At 42.2% G+C, this 21,194-nt stretch overlaps 1 protein-coding gene across 6 annotated transcripts in view; it reads left to right on the plus strand.

The window, feature by feature from the left end:
• SORCS1 (sortilin related VPS10 domain containing receptor 1) overlaps positions 1 to 21,194 on the plus strand; it is a 578,632-nt gene that overhangs the window by 390,216 nt on the left and 167,222 nt on the right. For all 6 annotated transcript variants that reach the window (XM_066354763.1, XM_066354758.1, XM_066354761.1 and 3 more), the window contains exon 5: positions 375 to 448. In XM_066354763.1, coding sequence (XP_066210860.1) covers positions 375 to 448 — 74 coding nt within the window. The remainder of the gene's footprint in view (positions 1 to 374; positions 449 to 21,194) is intronic.

Here is a 21,194-nt window from a genome sequence, read left to right on the forward strand (position 1 = left end):
CAGAGCCAGGTCTAAACTTTGCACTCTGTGTATCCCACACAATAATCTGCCTATTCTAGCTCAAGTGTTCAGCCAACTTTGTCACCAGGCAGGAAGGGCTGTGAACCCCAGGCATTCTAATATGAAGAGGGCATGTGATTTCCAGCAAATCACTTAATATTCCAGAGCCTCAGTTTCCTCATCTGTAGAATGGACACATTAACATCTGCCTTACAGAACGAATGTGAGGAGTAGAGCTGATGAGGGTGCACCTGGCTTGCGGTGGATGCGCAATAAGTGGTAGGTACTATTATTATTGTTATAACTGATGAACTGATGTCTGTGTGTGTGATGTACCATAGGGTCACGGTGCTAAATAATTTCTTTTTCTACAGTTGTACAGCTCTGCTGAATTTGGGAGAAGGTGGCAGCTTATCCAGGAAGGGGTTGTACCAAACAGGTTCTACTGGTAAGTCTCACTTTATTTTGTAGGATATTAAGATATCACCTCATAAATAAGCATTGGATCCTTTTTCTCACCAGAGCTCTCACTTGAGGTCTGTTTCTGTTGGGACATACCCACGTCCCCCTAGGGCACAATGTGACAATGGCGTGGTAAACATTTTAAGGGAATATTAAAGCTGTGTCCCAAATTACTTAACCCTTTGAGTAGTGAGTTTTTTGTTAACCCTTTGAGAGAGGACGTACATGAATGTTCATACTACTCAAAGTGTTAATAAACCCAAAAGAGATCACTGAGGTTAGTGATCAGCAGATGCTTTGTAACTGTTGCTTTGTTATATTTTGATGAGACTTGTGAGAGAGACTCTCAAAATTTTAATAGTGATATTTATTACTAAAAAGTATTATGCACACATTTGTTACATATTCAAATAGAGGTTTTCATTGTAAATAAGTAGATCTTATTTAACCTAAAAGTAGATCTTCCCTCCCACTCCTGATTTCAAGTTTCCTAAACCTTCTCCTTACCATATGGGATGCAACCAATATTTTTAATTTCTTACATATCCTTCCAGAAATGTTCTAGGAATTACCAAATATATTCTTAGTTGCTTTAACAAAAAGACATAGATGGAATAGCTTAAACAACACATTTATTTCTCACAGTTCTGAATTCGGGGAAGTTCAAGATCAAAGTGTTGACATACTTACTTCCTGGAGAAGGCCAGAGTATTTCAGAGAATATTGCAGGATATTGCAGAGGGCTGTCTTGTTTCTGTGTTCTCACATGATGGAAAGAAAGAAAGAACTCTGGTCTCTCTCTTTCTCATTTTATAAGGGCACTAATCCCATAATTGGGGCTCTACCCTCATGACCTCATCTCAATCTAATTACCTCCAAAGGCTCCACTTCTAAATCCCATCACACCAGGGAGTTGGTTTTCAAAATATGAGCTGGGGGCAATTAATCAGTCCATAACATTCCCAACCCTGCACCCCCAAAATTCATATCTTTCTCGCATGCAAAATACATTATTCCATCCAAGCCTCAAAAGTCTTTATGTATTCCAACATCACCTCTAAAGGCTAAAATTCAATGTCTCATCTATGTGCAGTTTAAATCAGATACAGGTGCTACTCAAAGTATGATTCCTTGATCAGACAAAATTTCTCTGATCTGTCACCTTGTGAAATGAGATGAATCTTGAGCATCTAAAATACAATAGTAGGATATACATAAGGTTGACATTCCCATTACAAAAGGGAGGAGGAAGAAAGGCGTGGCAGTCCCCAACCAATCACTGAGCACCTGCCACATGGGAGAGCGAGAGTGAGCGAGCTTCAGTCTCATTCTCTTCTTATACAGGCACTAATCCCATCCTGGGGTCCACTCTCACGACCTCATCTGAACCTAATAACCTCCCAACGACCTCATCTCCAGGTGCTATCACTTTGGGGGTAAGGCTTCGCCATATGAATTTGAGAGGGGCAAACCATTCAGCCCATAAATTTGCATTAACATACGTGTTAGCTTGTGTATGCTGTTCCGTGCCTTCTTTGTTTGTTTGAGGGGATGCAGTTAACGATGCATGTCATCATTTTTTTTTTTAATGGTTAAGTATCATTTTACTCTAAGGAAATAGATTGGGATATAGAGGTGAATCCTAGGCTTCTTTAATGTACGAAAATATACTGTGTGTGTTGGTGGGGGGATGTGAGGGGAAAGAGAGATATGAGTGGGGAGAGAAAGAAGAGGAGAAAGGAAAGGGGAAGGGGGAAAGAGGGAAGGGCAGAGACAGGCAGCAAAAGAAAAAGAGGCAGAGAAAAATTTTTTTTTTTTGTATTTTTCTGAAGCTGGAAACGGGGAAAGACAGTCAGACAGACTCCCGCATGCACCCAACTGGAATCCACCCGGCACGCCCACCAGGGGGCGACGCTCTGCCCACCAGGGGGCGATGCTCTGCCCCTCCGGGGCGTCGCTCTGCCACGACCAGAGCCACTCTAGCGCCTGGGGCAGAGGCTAAGGAGCCATCCCCAGCGCCCGGGCCATCTTTGCTCCAATGGAGCCTTGGCTGCAGGAGGGGAAGAGAGAGACAGAGAGGAAGGCGCGGCGGAGGGGTGGAGAAGCAAATGGGCGCTTCTCCTATGTGCCCTGGCCGGGAATCGAACCCGGGTCCCCCACACGCCAGGCTGACGCTCTACCGCTGAGCCAACCGGCCTGGGCCTTTTTTTTTTTTTTTTTTTTTAACTGCTTGAGCCCATCTTTCTTATTAAACAGAGGTGCCCTCCCCTCATAGCAGTGGCGGGATGAAAATTGACAAGAAGGGAAATAACACAAGTTCCTTTTGGCTTCTGTGTTTCTTAAGGCCGAGATCCTGGCAGAGTGAGAACAAAGTATGGAACATTCTAATGTAGTTTTGACATTCCTTCACATTCCCTTTTGAATTTACAACCCAACCCCTGACAAAAGATGTGACTCCTTACCCTAATGTGTCTAATCTGCCCATGGAAAAGCCATTGAGGTTGTTTTCAGACTTTGCTAGTATAAACAGTGCTATAAAGAACTAGCTGGGACAAGAGTTTAACTCTGCCTTGTTCACATCATTCATAATCATCGAGGCAATGACCTTTTCAGAGCAAATGATCTTCCTGCAAATATTACAGTAAAAGGGGTCACCCCTTTCCTCCTCCTGAAGTCACACTGCCTCTCATCAGTCTTTGAACTTATGTGTACTTCTGAGAGGAAAGCACTTTTATATTTTTCATATTCAAACACTGCCCTCAAGCCCCCGTGGGAGTTGAAAGTCAAAGACGCGCATTAGAAAAATCTCTTAAGATACAAGGGAAGCTGCCTGAAAAAGTGAAAGCCAAAGCCATTTGCAAAAACAATCCGGTCAAAGATAACACGTAGAGACTTCCATATGGAATATCTTTGCTCTCCCATCCTCAAGAGACATTTGCAGCTCAGGGAGGTTTTCGTGCATAGAAGAGACCTCTTTCCCATGACTGCTCTCTCTCAGGAATGGCTAGAGGATTGCTGGCTGTTTCCCCACGGACACCACCCTCCCTTCTCCAGGAATCCAGGTCTAGTTAGCACCGAGTCCCCCTTCTCTGACTGACATGTCTCCTCTTTTCTCTCATCAGACACCCTGCACCGCTATTTGTTTTGCCCAGAAATGATGAAGTTGTTTTGGGAAAGAGGGTTCATGTCTTTTTGTTTTTTATCTTCTGCTTCACTTGGTGTTATGTGTGCATGGAATGGCTTCAGAAAATAAATAAAGGAAGGACTGAATTCGCATGGTCCTCCTAATTTAACCTGCAAATGGCGTTGATGCTTTACCAGTGAGGAGGTGAGAGGGACAGATCTTTCCTCTAGTCCTTCCAAGGTACTGAAAACCTCTCTCCATGAACCCAGAACTAGAATAGAGAAAGTTACAGTTCACAGAGGACTGGATGAGAGTTTAGTCCATGCCCGTAGGAACAAGGAAAAACTCTGACTGAAAAGCTGGATGAGGAAAAGGAACCAAGATGAGAATGTTCCCCTGGAAGCGGCATGTGGTACACAGTTTTATACGGCTCGCCACAGGCCTTTCATACAGCATTAGGAGGTGAATGGACCCATCATTGCTTTGATGGGTGCTGATTGCAAATGAGTCATATCCACTCTTCGAATGAGGGTCTTCTCTCTGAAAGCCTGACTACCAAAGCCCCTGGAACCAAACATCACAATACGACCATCTTTGTAAAAACTTTACATTTGGTTGTGTACGATTTCTAAACAATCTGCCTGTTGAATAAAAAGAAAGAGTACTCCCACCCTCTGCCTTTGGGAACAGAGAGACACATCTTCGCATCCGAGCCCTAGCAGTTTGATAAGCATTCTTCAAAGCTATTTTATCCTCAGAACGATTTCATGAAGTAAGCTTTGCATTATCGTCATTAGCAGATGGGGATCTGTGGCACAGAGAGGTTAAGTCACTTAGCCAAGGTCACACAGATGGAAAGTGGAGAGCCAGGATTCAAATGCAGGCTGTCTGGCTCTGACGTGTATGCTTTTACTCAGTCATAGGGCTCTGCTGCCTCTGCCCATTGGCTTTCCTTTCTGGCCTGGAGCAGAGAGCCCTGGAAACCCAGCCCATTCAGGCAGATGAGTAGAGAAAACCCAAGGCTCTTTGGCTCCCATGCCTGCATGTGTAGCTCTCCAGCTGGGCGTGGAAAAGGCCCCATGGGTTCTCTTAGCTCAGTTAGTTTTTCCAGAGAGGGCCTGAGATCTTGTAAATCGCACAGTGCACAAGACTGTTCTTGAAAATCTCTTGGTCTTTATCCACCCAGAGGTCTGTATTTTCCGACTGTGCAACTTCCTTAGGCTGGCAGACAAAGTGTCGGGCAAAGCAATGTATATTAGACGTACAGCTGGAAACCAGTTAATTCAAATTACTTAAGAACTGTGGGGCTGTGTAGGATTATTCATCAGTAATTAAAAGAAGCCCCCTTTAATAATTTCTGCATGGAGCTTGGCTGTGGGGGTGTGGAAGAGACTCAGTTTCTGGTGCTAAATTGAATTGTTAAGATACTCTGAGGAGTAACATAGCATTTCCCAGAGAGAAAAATGAAGATGAATTTATATCTTTTCTTTATCAACTTGTACACTTGAGAATATCTTTATTTTGGGTGGCATTACTTTTTCCTGGAGGTAGTCATGGACAATCGTAGTATAATTATGGGGTATAAAATCTTATTCTCATACTATCTCAGTGGTCTCTGTTAGTACCACCAGAACTAACATAAATATAAGTATTGCTCCAAGGAGTTCCAATTGCTTCCAAAACCAATTTACATTATAGGGCATATTATGAAACACACCCTACCATAATATCGCCCTTCAGAAATCAATTATATTGGTAGCGAGTACAGACTGGAGGTTAAGGGGTTCAGAGGTGCTGACTCGTGAGTTCTAGCTTTGCCATTTACTAAGTAAAGGACCATGTGGAAGTTCCTTAACTTCTAGGTCCTTAGTTTTGTTCTCTTTAAAATGAGGATAATACCTGCTTGATTGGATGAGATGTTTCCTGCAGATTGGTTTTATGCCTGGCCCCTAGGAATTGTCTTGTGCCTACTGACTAATAATAACAATATCATTAATGGTGGTTGACTTTCTCCTTTTTTTTTTTTTTTTTTTGTATTTTTCTGAAGCTGGAAATGTGGAGAGACAGTCAGACAGACTCCCGCATGCTCCCGACCGGGATCCACCAGGGGGCGACGCTCTGCCCACCAGAGGCGATGCTCTGCCCCTCCGGAGCGTTGCTCTGCAGCGACCAGAGCCACTCTAGCGCCTGGGGCAGAGGCCAAGGAGCCATCCCCAGCGCCCTGGCCATCTTTGCTCCAATGGAGCCTCGCTACAGGAGGGGAAGAGAGAGACAGAGAGGAAGGAGAGGGGGAGGGGTGGAGAAGCAGATGGGCGCTTCTCCTGTGTGCCCTGGCCGGGAATCGAACCCGGGACTCCCGCACGCCAGGCCGACACTCTACCACTGAGCCAACCGGCCAGGGCCTGGACTTTCTAGTTCTATTCGTTTCGTTTTCCCCTGTCTTCATTCTCAGATTGGTTTTCCCCAGTTTGTGACAGTGAGGGACATCATCATCTAAGTCGCACATACAAACAGCTTTGACTCCCCATCAAACCAGTCTGCCTCTTTCCCGCTGTGTCCAGGGATTGAATCTGAGTGGCCTGCTTGAATCGGGGCTCTGTATGGTGATGCATTAATTAGGTAGATCAGACACATATCTTACTCTGGGAACTAAACTAGGGGATGGGGTTGAGACCCAGTCAGACTCCATGGTTTGAGGTAAGAGGTGATTTCTAAAAGGAAAAAAAAGGATTCTGTTATGAAATAGAATAGATTCTTATGAAGGGGGGAAAAAAACCCCAGATGGGAGAACTGAGTGTCAGCAAGGTAAAGTTTCACAGTAGGGATTCGGATCTGTTAAATAACTATAATGGTTCAGGCTCTTGATAAACCATACCATTCGATTCTCATAACAAGATTGCAAGTTAGGGATTCTTACCTTCATTTTGATCCAATGAAAAGTTATTTAATTCAGCCAACATAATACATGCTATATAATACAGTCACATTCTGACACTTGGTCTGTCCGGATCAGTGACTCTTGTTTGCAGTAGTAAAGGTCAGCCCCACATTCAAGACTTATTTCCCACCCATATCCTGTAGTAATAACTGTTAAACAGGTTAGTAGTTAAGAGCCTAAGTGCTGAATTTGACATCAAAGAGGAACATGGTATTGGAGGATTAGTGTTTGACATGGTAGAGGAACACAGTACTAGAGGATTAGTGCACCCAAATGCCTTGCATAAGTAAAGCTCCTTCCAAAAGCTAATTTGCTATTAGAGATTGATGACAGCTTGTTGGAATCTGATTCAAGTTTAGGTCAATGCAATGGAAGACCGTTTCAATTATAACCTCTCAGCAATCAGTTATCTATGCAAAAGACAAGGCAATCTCAGGGCTGCTTCACTTAATTAAAAATAGGTTCAAACTTACCTTATTGATTATGTTTTTCTGACATATAGGGGACTGGTTGAAAACAGAGACAGATGAATGGTGATTATATATTTCCTGTGATTGAGTCATGCATAGAAAATTAAAGAGTTGGCTCAACACTGAACCTCTGTTATTCTAGGGTACCAGCCTGGTTTCAGTGATGTCCCTGGGGGGACATATGATAGTAGTATTAGAGAGCAGAGAGAAAACTCCATCTTTAATATGTTTGAACATGTATTCATATTCTCACTCTTCCCCCTGGTTCGATGCCATTAATGGGAAAGACTTCCCATTTCACATCTGTGACATGTCACATTTGTTAAGCACTTGTGTGCCAGCATGCCTTAAATCAATAATATGAAATAATTTATTGATCAGAACTCATTTTCAAGATGTGTTAGAAAAATGCAGGCTGTTTTTAGGGGAAAAAAAGTGAGAGATATTGGCCCATGGGTCTGGAAGAGTCAGAAAGCCTAACTTCACCAGCGCTGCACTGGGTGCAGAGGCTCATTAAAGCCATCACACCTTGGTCTCTCCCCATCACTCAGCTCCAATTCCTCTGTGTTAGATTCACTCTCAGCCAGACTCTCTCTTCCTGGTGGGCTCTTCCCCCTTACATCTTTCCAGGTTCACTCCACAGCAACCTTTCTGCTTGTTGCTCCAGGAAAACTCCTGAGAATAAGTCTTATGGGCCCTGATTAGGTAACGTGCTCACATTTAGACCAGGGGATACTATCAATTCCAGTAAGCCACATGGACACAAAGTAAGGAATGGTGATGCCCCGGGAAAGACTGGGAAGCTGTTTACCAAAGCAAGGGAGAACGTTAATGGGAAAGTGTCAGCAAGAGTGTCCATTAGTGGGGGATGCCTTGCTTTCCTTTTTAAGATGGGCAATAAGTAGGAAATATAGGAACAAAGTCCCAGAGAGGTTAAATAGTTTTCCTAAAGTTACATGTTATTAAGTTATGGTGATGGAATTTAAACCTAGGGTTGTCTGGATGAAGACCCTGTGCTTTTTAAGCACCATGCTGTTCTCTCCCCAGTGACCCAACTATTCTAGGGACCAGTGTAACCTCCCCTGAGTCCCAGCTCTCCTTGAAGCTTCTGTAAGGACGCCACTCCACAGAGCCTTCTTGTTTCTCCATACTGCTCTGGTGCGTCCTTCCTGTTGGCCTCAGGTCTGTTGGGCCCTACCTCCAGATAGATATTAAAGTCACGTGGGTTTATATACCTGAACTATTGGTCTTACCAGGGTCTTCTCATCTAACCTCAAGAGTAAGAGGCTGAGTCATGAACTTTTGCCAACGTATCTGACCACGGCCAGAAAACACTCCAGGACATAAGTTTCTCTTTCTGATTCCAACACATGTCCTACAACTCACCTGCTGCTTGAATATTGCTGCTGAGCCAATTTCAGGGTTTTATTTGATTTTTGATATTTGATAGGTAGCTTGTTTTAGACTCACCAGGTCACCATGTCCCTTCCTCTCCCTCCTGCAGATACAGCAGTCATTGAACATGGCATCCTCAAGATGCCAAAGAGACTTAGAGGGCTGGGCATGAGAGGATTATAATTCTTTCCTTTTTCCACAGATGGGTTTAATGCATTCAATAACAGAAGAGTCCACTGCCCATTTTCTTTCCCAGATTCTGCACACTGAAAATGGAATAGAATCGAATGATGTTACTAAAAAATAGTAAAACTCTATTCTATCAGAATAACTAGATAATTTGGTACTATATTCTGAAGGGAGCACGGCTATTTTTTAAAGATATTCTGCCTCATCCTTAATTTAAAGCTGTGAAGCAGGTCATTGTCTACAGAAAACTTACAAAGGGACAGCATCACTCCCTTCAATTTTGTGTCTAACTGGGGGTGGAACATCTCACCCTGCAGAATCAGCTTTCCTTCTGTGCTTCCGTGTTTCTATATTCCTCGTATCCCCGCATTAGCATTTAGAGTCTCATTCAGCTTTGTTCTTACAGTCATATCCACTTACATCATTGGGTTTCCAAATGCTATCAGTTTCTTCTCCATAACATTATACCTGCCTACTTTCTCTTCCACCACACCCCCCAGCATTATGCTGCTTCAGCACCCCTTTCTTCCTCCTTGAAATAGTGAAAAAGCCCCTCTGTTCATCTCCCTATATTATATATAGCAGGGGTCCCCAAACTTTTTACACAGGGGGCTAGTTCACTGTCCCTCAGACTATTGGAGGGCCGGACTATAAAAAAACCTATGAACAAATCCCTATGCACACTGCACATATTTTATTTTAAAGTAAAAAAAAAAGGGGGGGGGGACACAATGTTTAAAATAAAGAACAAGTAAATTTAAATCAACAAACTGACCAGTATTTCAATGGGAACTATGGGCCTGCTTTTGGCTAATGAGATAGTCAATGTCCGGTTTCATATTTGTCACTGCTAGCAGTAACCAGTGATATGACATGCTTCCGGAGCTGTGACGTGTGCGTCCCGTGTCACCGGAAGTAGTACTGTACGTGAGTGACGCTGCGCTTTGCTGACCACCAATGAAAGAGGTGCCCCTTCCGGAAGTGTGGCAGGGGGCCGGATAAGTGGCCTCAGGGGGCCGCATGCGGCCTGCGGGCCGTAGTTTGGGGACCCCTGATATATAGCCTAAGGAATCTAGTGAGCATTTCCTGGATCAAGTGTTTATCTGGCTCCTCATTGCTTGTGGCGTAAAATTGAAAAGAGTTCATTTAAGAATGTAACTGGGTTCTTGCCAACCGTGTATTTTCTGACCCACCTCTCATATTCTCAATTCTGTGTGCTATATTTTAAAAGACGGGGTAAATAACTCTAAGAAATTATTTGTTTCTGAATTAGTCTATACTTCCAGTCCCTATGGTTTTATACATGTTCCTTTCAGGGAACCAACTCACCTCCCTTGCTTTAGCACCTACTTTGCATCTGGATAGTTTTGGTCTTTGAATGTAGAGATATCTTTGTTGCTAGGATCACAATATTGGACCTTTATGGACTTTTACTTATGCCTATCTCTACCATGGAGTCTCCTTTGGCTCTTTCTTCTGGTTTTCGTAGGCAGGAAGAATCTCTTTGAAGTGAACATGGTCCTGTCATAAATAAAACATAATATGTCATAACATGCATTGCACGACAGGCCTATATATGTGATTGGCAGAAAGAGTACAAGCTTAGAGCCAGCATATCCAAGTTCAAATCCCAGCTTCACTATTGACCCACTGGGCGATCCTGAGAAACTGCTTCTGCCTGTGCTTCAATTTCTTTCTTTCATGGTTTATTTTGAGAATTAAAAGCGGTATGTTATCATAATAATTATTAAGTAATTTGGCACATAGTATGTTCTTTCTATTTGTCTTTTTAGTTCCTCATTTCTCTCTCCTGCCAAAAGATAAGTTTTTTAAGGACTAAGACTGTCTTGAACATGTTTCTAAATATCTTGTGTACAACAGTAAATGGAACAGCAGAAAAGAGTGTCTGTGTGTGCACACATAAGGTACTGACATTTGTTTAATACAACACATGCATGTAAACACACACACATAAACCCACAAACACATACAAATTGGAACACAACTTCACTGGACTTGTGAAACCAGGCAGCCATATAGGTAATCTTCCAGCATCAGACCAAAAGGTTAGACATCTAAGCTATCGAAGTATATATTGAAGGGGAGGTAGGGAACTACCTCCTTCTTTAGGATTCATCAGGCTGTCCTAAAGAATCATGTGATCCTTGTAGACAGAGAATTTTTTTTTTTTGTATTTTTTGTATTTTTCTGAAGCTGGAAACGGGGAGAGACAGTCAGACAGACTCCCGCATGCGCCCGACTGGGATCCACCCGGCACGCCCACCAGGGGCAACGCTCTGCCCACCAGGGGGCAATGCTCTGCCCCTCTGCCCCTCCGGGGCGTCGCTCTGCCGTGACCAGAGCCACTCTAGTGCCTGAGGCAGAGGCCAAGGAGCCATTCCCAGCGCCCGGGCCATCTTTGCTCCAATGGAGCCTTGGCTGTGGGAGGGGAAGAGAGAGACAGAGAGGAAGGAGGGGGTGGGGGTGGAGAAGCAAATGGGCGCTTCTCCTATGTGCCCTGGCCGGGAATCGAACCCAGGTCCCCCACACGCCAGGCCGATGCTCTACCGCTGAGCCAACCGGCCAGGGCCGACAGAGAAATTTAAGCAAAGATGAAGTGATGGCATCTTAGACTGCTCCCAGGGAGCCCTGCCCTAGCCTGCTGATACTGTCAGACAGATCTTTTACACACTTCGGAATAGGGGGTTCAGAACTCAGGGCCCCCTTTCGCTGGAGTAAGGACTTTATTTTCTTCTTATACTGTCTCTCATCCTCCCAGACAGTTCCTTCTGGTTCTGAGTCCCCTACCATCTGAGCTGAACCATGTAGTGGCTTGTATAAGGGCAGGGAGAATAGCAGCTAACCTGACATCTTGACCTCCCAAGAGCTGCATGGAGACATTTCTGGTACCTGTACTAGGCATGCTAGATAAGAGCATTTTCATTATCCTTGAGAACCTTGGTGTTTTATCTTTTTTTTTTATGTTAATGATCTCCACACGAGTGCTATTTTCCAACCCTCTTGTGCCTTCTTCTATTTCTTAATCTCTTTCTATGATTAGTAGGTTTTCCTTCCAAATTAAATTATATTTCCCCTGCTACTGGGTGAATCCATCACTTCTCTCATGACCTTCATTCGGTAATGGCTGTCATTGACTCCTCCTTATCTCAATGATTTCCTGTTTCTTGGACTGTGGCCCCTCTGCCTCAGCCACTGAAATTCAGTCACCTCTCTAGATTTTCACTAAGTACTAAGAGCGCAAAGATGGCGGTGCGTGAGAGCGAAGGGAGGGGGCTATTATGGCTTACTGATTTAGAATAATATTAAAAGAAATTGTTTTATGCCCAGAAGTCAGACCTCACGTGGCCTTCAAGTTCAAGAGCTACTGGGTCTGTACAGTGTCTGGGCATATGATTTCTCTTTCCTGTCCAGTCATTGGCCGCCTTTGTGTGCTACCTCCAGTCAACAAAAGGTGTCACTTAGTGTTTAAGAGTGGGAGCTGTGGAGGCAGGATGCCCTTGTTAGAATCCTGTTTTCAAGGTGTGTGACAGATGAGCTTATTTAATTAACTTCTTTAAGCCCTACAGTTTTCATCTGTATAAAATGGTGATCATCGTAATGTCTTCCTCACATACTTGGTAGGATTAAAATGAGAATTCAGATTAAACTCTAAATATATATAATACATGATGTATAAATGTTAACTATTATTATAAAGAGAAATAGAGAAGAGCTGGGTATGAACGAGTTTCTGATATGAGACAATATTTTGAGATTTAACTTAATTTGTTTTCAGTGGGAACTTTTTTGTACATATATTATTCTTTGTTGTTCCAGAACCAGGGATAGTGGATAGAAAATCAGCTTACTGTTCTTCTATCTTGTAGCTTCTCAATTATTAGAAAACTCTTGTTACCTGGTTCATTTAGTTTGCATCAGTTGAGTAATTATCAGAGGTAAGTCTGGGCTGGAAAGGTAAAGGAAACTTGCCCTTGGGGGCCTTACAGTTTGATACAGGGCTGCAGGGGTGCCCTACTGAAGTATATGGAAGGCTCTTGCCCCTGCATAGATGCCCCTCTGTGAGTTGTCAGCCAAGCTTCTGGCTTGGGGCCTGAGGTCACAAAGCTAGACATGGAATTGGGAATGAAGAACAAAGACAGATTCAAACCTACCAGTACCTCTGCACTGCATGTTACCACCTCTAACCGAAGTGACCTTCACAGTGCAATGACTGTATCTCCCCTGGCTTCCAGATCTCACACACACTTCCTTCTGGTCCATTCTTCCTTGAAACCATACATAGACTCTGGGAAATAGAGTTGTCAATTGGCCAAGTTAATTTGGCACAGACACATCAGTCTACCCTTTGAAACCCGGGCACCTGTGCACATCTTTTCAAACCCTATATAACTCTCAAATAAAAACAAAAAGAAAACTATACTTCTACTTAGCATGGTTGGATTTTCTCCACATGACTTGAAACATGACACCTGTCTTCCAAATGAGAAGAAAATTGCAAATGCTATATACGTATGCAAAACGTAGAGTTTATTCTTGTATTGTCAATTATTAACTGTTATTTGTCTTTATACACACCATAAACAGTAAACCTACTTTTTCCCATGCTTGTATTCTCTAACCAAACTATTAGTAGCATATTTTATGTTAAAACATTGAGGAACAGGGGAAAGGAAAAAGATGGGAAATGATGTACACACACACACACACACACACACACACACGTATATTCGTTTTAATTTATGATTTGGTGGGAAGTCTAGGAAATGGTTCCTAAGAAAAATGATTTGTCTTTGATGAGCCAAAGATTGAGAAGAAGTTGACCAAAGAGCTGGGATAGGGAAGTGGCAAGAACAGTGCCTGGCACCTGCCGTCTGTCATCAGATCTGAAGTTTCACTGAATGGAGGTGCACCCTTTTATTATGTACCTGTCAAAAACCTTCTGACAACTAAACTGTATCATTTCAATGATTGTAAGATACCTACTGATTTAAGAGATGTTAAAATGGAAGAAAAAAGCGAGCATTTTGGAACTGATGAAATGGGTGCACAATACGTGTTTCCGGAATGAGTGAAAAATGAGGAATGGATATTGGGTGTGAGGCAACGGGAGAGATCTATATTTTCAAATCCAAGGTTAGATAGGGTTGTCTTAGCAGATAACTAAGCAGATGTAGGATGGTACATTCTATTTTGGAGGTTAGACAAGGCCCAGGAACTGACTCATTTGGCTAGGTAGGAAGGAAAGGCGGAGCAGGCTGAGAAAGACCCTAAAAACAACCATCAAATGAGTGAGTCCTTGTGGGTGACTGACTGGCTCTGATGTGTTTGTCCATTAGAATCTAGGGATTCTTAGAGAACTTCGACACCATTGCATATAGCCTCCTCTTGCCTGCAGGAATCCCTCCTACAAAATTCTAGGTAAATGGCTGAAAATAGACTTTTGGGTTGAATTGGACCTTTATCTATCTGTCCATCAGGATCTATCTTTTTGTAAAGAGAATAACCAGAGGAAATGAACCTGCCCTGCTGTTTTTATCATTGGATCTGGCACTTAAAACATCAATACCTCTAAGCACAGCAATTCCGTAATTTAGAGAAAGCTGTCAAGGTTTTCACAGACTTGTCCTGGGGTGGGGGGTAGGGGACAAAACCTGCTACAGCATTTATGAGATTTATGGTAAAGGGATTTTGCATGAGTGCTGAAGTTTAAGGCGGATAAATCCCCAAAGACAAATACTACTGATAATTGAATTATAAAGCCATTATCATGCGCTGAACAGAGCAACTTTATGACTCTACTGTGACAAGATGAAACTTAGGCTGTTTATGTGCCTGGGATCCCTTCTGCATCGACAACCCAGAGAACACACCACCTCTTCCACGTGCCTCACATGAGCCAACCTTCCTGAGTAATTCAGTAGCCAAGAAAAACACGATGCCTAGGAGGAGGGTCCCAATACAAGCATAGCATATAGCAGTGGTTCTCAAACTTTTTGAAGTTGGGGCACATTTAATATCCTACAAATAATTGTAGGTGCACCATATACAAATTTCTGAGAAATATGTTATGATAATTAAGTAAAATATTAAAGGAAAAAAATATAAAGTCCTAGCGTGCTTTTATGGTAATTAAACAAAATAGATACGACAAAATTAAATTTATTCTGACATTAAAAAACATTTTTATGTTACATTTTTTGAGTTATGCTTTTTAGAATTCATAAAAAAGAAGGGTTAAAAATAAAAAAACTGACAAAAAGTTATCTTTTTAGATATATATATATAGATACATTCTTAGTAAGATTTAGTAAATTCGGCAGGTCCCAGCATGAATATGTTATGTTTTTCCATTCTTGTGTTCATAAGAAACATGAGCCTGACATGTCCTAGCTATTTCTTCAATGTTTGGGCATATATTTGAAAGGCAAACTCTCATTTTTTTGTCAATACATTGAAGAATTCCTCTCTTTTTACTCTTGTGTTGAGTACTGAAAACCTCCACCATACATATCATCTTAACTTTACACCAAACAAAGGATAGAAGAAACTTGCCTCAAGTATTTCCAGAGAACATGGCAGGTAGTATAAACAATCCAGTACCACAGCTTAACAGCCTTTTGCAACCTAATCAGGCAAGTGAGGTGGGGGGTTGGGCAGACTGTCAGCTTACAGTCAATTCTCCACACCTCTGTCCCCCAAAAATCTAAACTCTGGAATACCATAAGGCACACCTGGAAATCTTCTAGGGCGCACACTTTGAGAACCACTGGCATATAACCACATTAGGCACAAACCTCACATCTGACCTCACATTTCAACAGCCCCTGCACCCAGCGTATTCATGTTGTCAGTTAAAACAGGTCCTTCCCATAGTAACCAGGGCTGCCCTAAAATAAATACAAACTCAAGCTGTCCGTATCATTTTCTGACTCTGAACAAACAGAAGAACATTTTAGTAATAAGAGCCATTTCCCCAATCTTACTGCTTTTGAAAAATAATGTAGCTTTATTTTTGTGATTGCTGAAATTTGTGAATCTTAAACTTATCAGAGTCTGAAATGCTATAGTAGTTTACCTGCTTACATGACAAAATGACATCATTAATCCATTCCAGGTGATGATGATTGACTAAAAACAGATCACTTACCTATTTATGGTAGCTTTACTATAATCAAGTACATTTTTTAAAGATTTGGTCTAGTTCCCCCCCCCCCTTAACTTTTTATTTTGAAATAATTTTAGAATTGCAGAAGAATTACAAAGATAAGACAAGAATTCCCATATATTTTCGGTTCAACTTCCCCTAATGTAACATCTTATGTAATCATCGTGTGATATTTACAATGGAGAAAACAGCATTAGTAAATTCTGTCACCTTACCTGGCGATTTTATTTGGATTTCCCCAGGTTTTTAACTGATGTCCTAATTTCCAATCCAAGATTCAACCCAGAAACCTACATTGCATTTATGTATTATATCTCCTACATCTCCTGTCTCCTGTCTTCTCAAATCTGAGAAGGAAAGACTGAGGAAGTTGTTCAGCCTTATCTTATCTTTGATGACCTGAACAATTTTAGAGCTTACTAGTCACTTTTTATTTTAAATTACAGTTCACATTTAACAGTATTTTGTATTAGTTTCAGGTGTACAGCTTAGTGGTTAGACAAACTTATACTTTACAAAATGTACCCTCAATATTTCCCGTACCTGGCACCATAGATAATTACTACAATATTCTAGAATAGTTACTTATTTTGTAGACTTCTCCTCAGATTGGGTTAGTCTAGTATTGTTGATAATTATAGGGTTGTAGATTGTCAGGAAGTATATCACAGAACTGATGTTTCCTTCTTATGGCAGTATATCAAGATACACGAGTATCATTATGTCTTACTCCTGATGATGTTCGCCTCGATCACTTGACTAAGTGGCATTTGCCAGATTGCTCCATTGCAGTTACTGTTTTCCTTGTCCCAAACTCTGTTCTTTTAGAAGTTCATACCCAGGGAAGGAGAATTAAGCTCCAACTTCCTGCAGAAGGAGTATCAAAAATTGTGTGAACATATGTTAAGAGTGCCACAATAATTAATAACTGTTTTGGAAGAGATACTTGGAGGCTATGAATCTCATCCATCAATTTTATTATTCATCTGTTGGTCTTGCTTGTTGAGGCTATGAATTTCACATACTCATTTTGGGATTCATCTGTTGATCTTGCTTGTAGCAATTATTATTGTGGTGTGCTGATGGAAATTTTCTTTTTGAACATTTCTTATATATTGGAATTCTTCTTTAAGGAATAATTGCACTTCTTGACTGCTTATTAATATCATTGTTTAGTTGCTTGACCAACAAGGTAACTGGAAAAGGTGGTGAATAAGCCCAATACTAGATTATGTTTGGTTATTTCTTCTTTGTCTTAGGTATCTCGCTGCCCTTGCTTGGAGCAGGTGGCCAGATAATCCCTGATAAACATTAATGTGCTATGACGATGTCACCTGCTAGAAAAGGGCAGGACCTCGCTGCTTAATAAAGTTCTTTTTAAAGGAATATTTTAGGGTCTCACCAGGGATGAAGATCTAAGAAATTAATGCATTTTTCCAGTGGCCATAGAGGTGAGGATTTCCCCCAATGGTTTTACAGTCCCCTTTTTTTGTTTAGCTGGGTAATTCACAACATCTTCTCCATAAGGAGGGTGATGTGCTGCTGCTCACCATCGCATATGTGCACGCGCGCGTGCACACACACACACACACACACACGCACACGCATACACACACACACACACACACACATCTCTTTTTCCCTGTCTCTCTCTGTTCGAGCCAAAGAAAAATGCACAGCTTGCTGCTCCCATAAAACAAAACAGATCTACTGAGGGGTACTGGCTTCTGTTGTTTAACAGGGACTTGAATTCCCTGGACAAAGAATGCGGGTTTTAAATTGACCAAAGGAGGAATATATGAAAAGTATAGCGTAGAAAATGGGTAAAGCACTCCTATAATTGAAAAACCTGAGTGCTAACATCTCTATAGCTGTAAGGACCAACGGCATGAATAGGCAGTTCATAAAAGAATGAAATGGCAATTAAATAGAACTATTTAATTTCATATGTAAAAAATAAAAACTAGAACAAAAAATGGCATGGATTTTATTCATCTGTCAAATGGCTAGAATTTTTAACCTTGGTGATAACTTGGGAAATGGACTCCTTTCTATGCTGTTCCCAGGAGCATAATTTGTATAAACTTTCTGAAAGACAGCTGGACAACATATCAGGAGTCTAAACAAATATTCATTCTCTTTGAACCAGTGAAATCCCTCTTTTGATAATTCTTCTTGTTGAAAATCCGAGAGTTCAGAAAGACATGCAAATATTTACCTGCAAAGATAATTACTGCAGTATCATGTCTAGATAAGAGCAATATGCCATGTTATGTTAATGCTATGATGAAAAATTATTTTTTTATATATTTTTTATTTTTTTGTATTTTTCTGAAGCTGGAAACGGGGAGAGACAGTCAGACAGACTCCCGCATGCACCTGACCGGGATCCACCCGGCACGCCCACCAGGGGCTACGCACTGCCCCTCCAGGGCGTCGCTCTGCCGCGACCAGAGCCACTCTAGCGCCTGGGGCAGAGGCCAAGGAGCCATCCCCAGCGCCCGGGCCATCTTTGCTCCAATGGAGCCTTGGCTGTGGGAGGGGAAGAGAGAGACAGAGAGGAAGGAGGGGGAGGTGGAGAAGCAAATGGGCGCTTCTCCTATGTGCCCTGGCCGGGAATCGAACTCGGGTCCCCCACACGCCAGGTGGACGCTCTACCACTGAGCCAACCGGCCAGGGCCAAAATTATTTTTTTTTAAAAAGTAATGCCTACACAAATATAGAAAAAGTACTGAAGGATCAACAACAAAGCATGAAAGGTGGTTATTTCTAAATGGAAGGATAAGGTGATGTTTTTTTAAAAAAAACTTTGATACACTTTCCATTATATTTTAAATGAACATATATTGCTTTTAGTATTCAATTTTTTAAAAAATAGTGTTCTACACATAAATTATACCAATTATAATAATAATAAAGCAGTCAAGCGTATTTCCCAGTGTGGGGATTGTTGGAAGACAACCTGCAGGAAGGCACTGTGACAACTGCAGAATAGCCAGAGACCGGAGCTCCTCCCTCCTCCTCCTCCCTCCCCTCCCTCCCCTCCCCCGGCCCCTCCCCTTCCTCGGCCCCTCCCCTCCATCTCCTCCCTCCTCTCCTTTTTCTCCCTCCCTTCCTTCCCCTCCCCTCCCTCTCCTCCCTCCCCTTCCTCCTCTCTGCTTTGTCATCCTCATCATTTCTCAAGCCCTCTCATCTACCTTTTTCTCCCTCTCTTTTCTTCCCCATCGTCACTTACCACTTACGTTCCTTCTTCCACCTGCCCTGACCTTTCTCCTCCCCCGTTGGCCCTCCTTTCTAAACACACCCCTCTCCTCCTGCCTTTCCTCTCTCTTTTCTATCATTCTGAGCTGTTTTCAACTCCAATGTTAGGAATTTATATCCATAGTAGAGTATAATTTCTTTCTTTTTTTTTTAATTTATTGATTTGAGAGAAAGAGAGGGAGAGACAGGGAGGGAGGAGGATCAGGAAGCAGCAACTTGTTGTCATTGCTTCTTATCTGTGCCTTAATAGGGCAAGCCTGACATTTCTAACTGACTATCTCAGCGTTCCAGGTTGGCACTCTATCCACTGCGCCACCACAGGTAAGGCCGTAGTAGAGTATAATTTCTTTAGAAAAGATAAATTAAAAGGGGTATTTTTTTGTTTTCATTATCATATTGGTTTTCTTGACCAAGCAGTTAAGAAGAGTTCAAAGGCAAACTGGCATTGTTTTCAGAGTATTTTCACAGAGTATTATCTCTGTGTTTTCCCATTTCAGACCCCTTCAAATCTGTACTCAGAACTCCACCAATGGGCCCTGGCTAGGGGCCTCAGTGGGGGGAACATCATCCCAGAACAATAAGGTCTCGGGGTTTGATCCCCAGCCGGGGAACAGCCAATGAGTGAACAACTAAGAGGAACAATGAGTTGATGCTTCTCTCTTTCTCTCCACCCCACCTCCCGAATCAATGTAAAAAAGAAAAATAAATAGAATTCCACAAATGCTTTTAAAATAAGCAAAGTACGAAGGAGACCAGCTGCCTTTGGACAGCCCAGGAACTGTTGTCCGTGCTATGAAGATGGCTTTAACTTCCTGTGTATCTACCCGGTCAGTCCTTTCTGCCCTCCGGGCTTGACTGGCTGAGTCACTTTCCCTTGTCCGTTGAAGAGTTTGTAGGCAATGGACTGTCGGGGTATTTATTCAGAAGTACCAAAACCCAACAGGTAAACATGTCCTGTGTTATCATAGGCTGGAAAAGTATGGAAGAGGGTTAAACCAGCCTTCTTGGAGGACCTGGCAGTCCATTGTAGAGACTAACACTGTGTGTCTGAGGTGACTCAGGATTTATTAGTCGTTTTACAAGTAGTTACAAAGGGATCCACCTTCAATCTTAGAAGCCCTGATATGTGAGGGTCTCAACTAAACTTAACATCCAGTCTGTTTCCAATCACTAGGATGGACATGGAACTCTCCTCAGACATTCCTAGGCATAGGCTGCCCTGATCACCAATACACATCTAAATCTGTTCAGGATACTATAGCAAAGGACTACAGACTAGGTAGCAGATAAATGCCAGAAATTTCTCTCTCACATTCTGGCGGCTGGGAGTCTGAGATCAGGGTACCAGTGCAAGAGGGTTCTAATGAAGACCCTTTTTGGAGTTCCAGACAGCTGTCCTCTCCTTTTGTCCTCACATAGTAGAAGGGATAAAGGATTTCTCTGGCCTCACTTGTAAAGGCACTAATTCCATTAGTCGGGGTCCCATCTGTATAACCTAATCATTCCAAAGGCCCCCACTTCCTAAAACCATCGCCTCGGAGGTTAGGTTTGAACATTTGAACTTCGGGGAGACACAAACCTTCACACCATGCCAACACATATCCTTGCAGAAAGTCTAAAGGTCTGAATTTTTCCCATTATTTATCCTATCTTTTTAGTGTAAGACACACTCATTGACTTCTGAGTTAACACTGTCTTCCCTGAGATACAAGGAGGTAAAAAGAAAAGGAATTAGAGATTTGGGGTTTTTGTTTGTTTGTTTGTTTGTTTCCTGAGAAGGACCACTGGAGTGAGTCCAGAACCTGGATTAGTATTGCAAGCTTGACCTTGGGCAAGGCATTTGATTTCCTCAAGTTTTGATTTCTTTCATTGTGACATGAGGGGGTTAGGACTGGTTCATCTCTAGCACACATCATCTCCAAAGGAAGCCTTATCTCATACTGTTCATCTTTACTCTTCACAACAATATTACTTTTAAGTATTATTGTCATCGTCCTTTTTACAGATGGTGCATGGAGCTGTTGAGAAATGACAAAGCCTAGGTGCCTGTCAGATTGTATCATTTATTAACTGTATGTCCTTGGGTAGGTAAATTGTTTGCAGAGCTAACACTGAGTTTCTCTTATCACACCATTATTTTTCCCTGAATTTGTGTCATGTGTGAATTTT

This window comes from Saccopteryx leptura, chromosome 13 (genome assembly GCF_036850995.1).
Source record: "Saccopteryx leptura isolate mSacLep1 chromosome 13, mSacLep1_pri_phased_curated, whole genome shotgun sequence".
Classification (NCBI taxonomy): domain Eukaryota; kingdom Metazoa; phylum Chordata; class Mammalia; order Chiroptera; family Emballonuridae; genus Saccopteryx; species Saccopteryx leptura.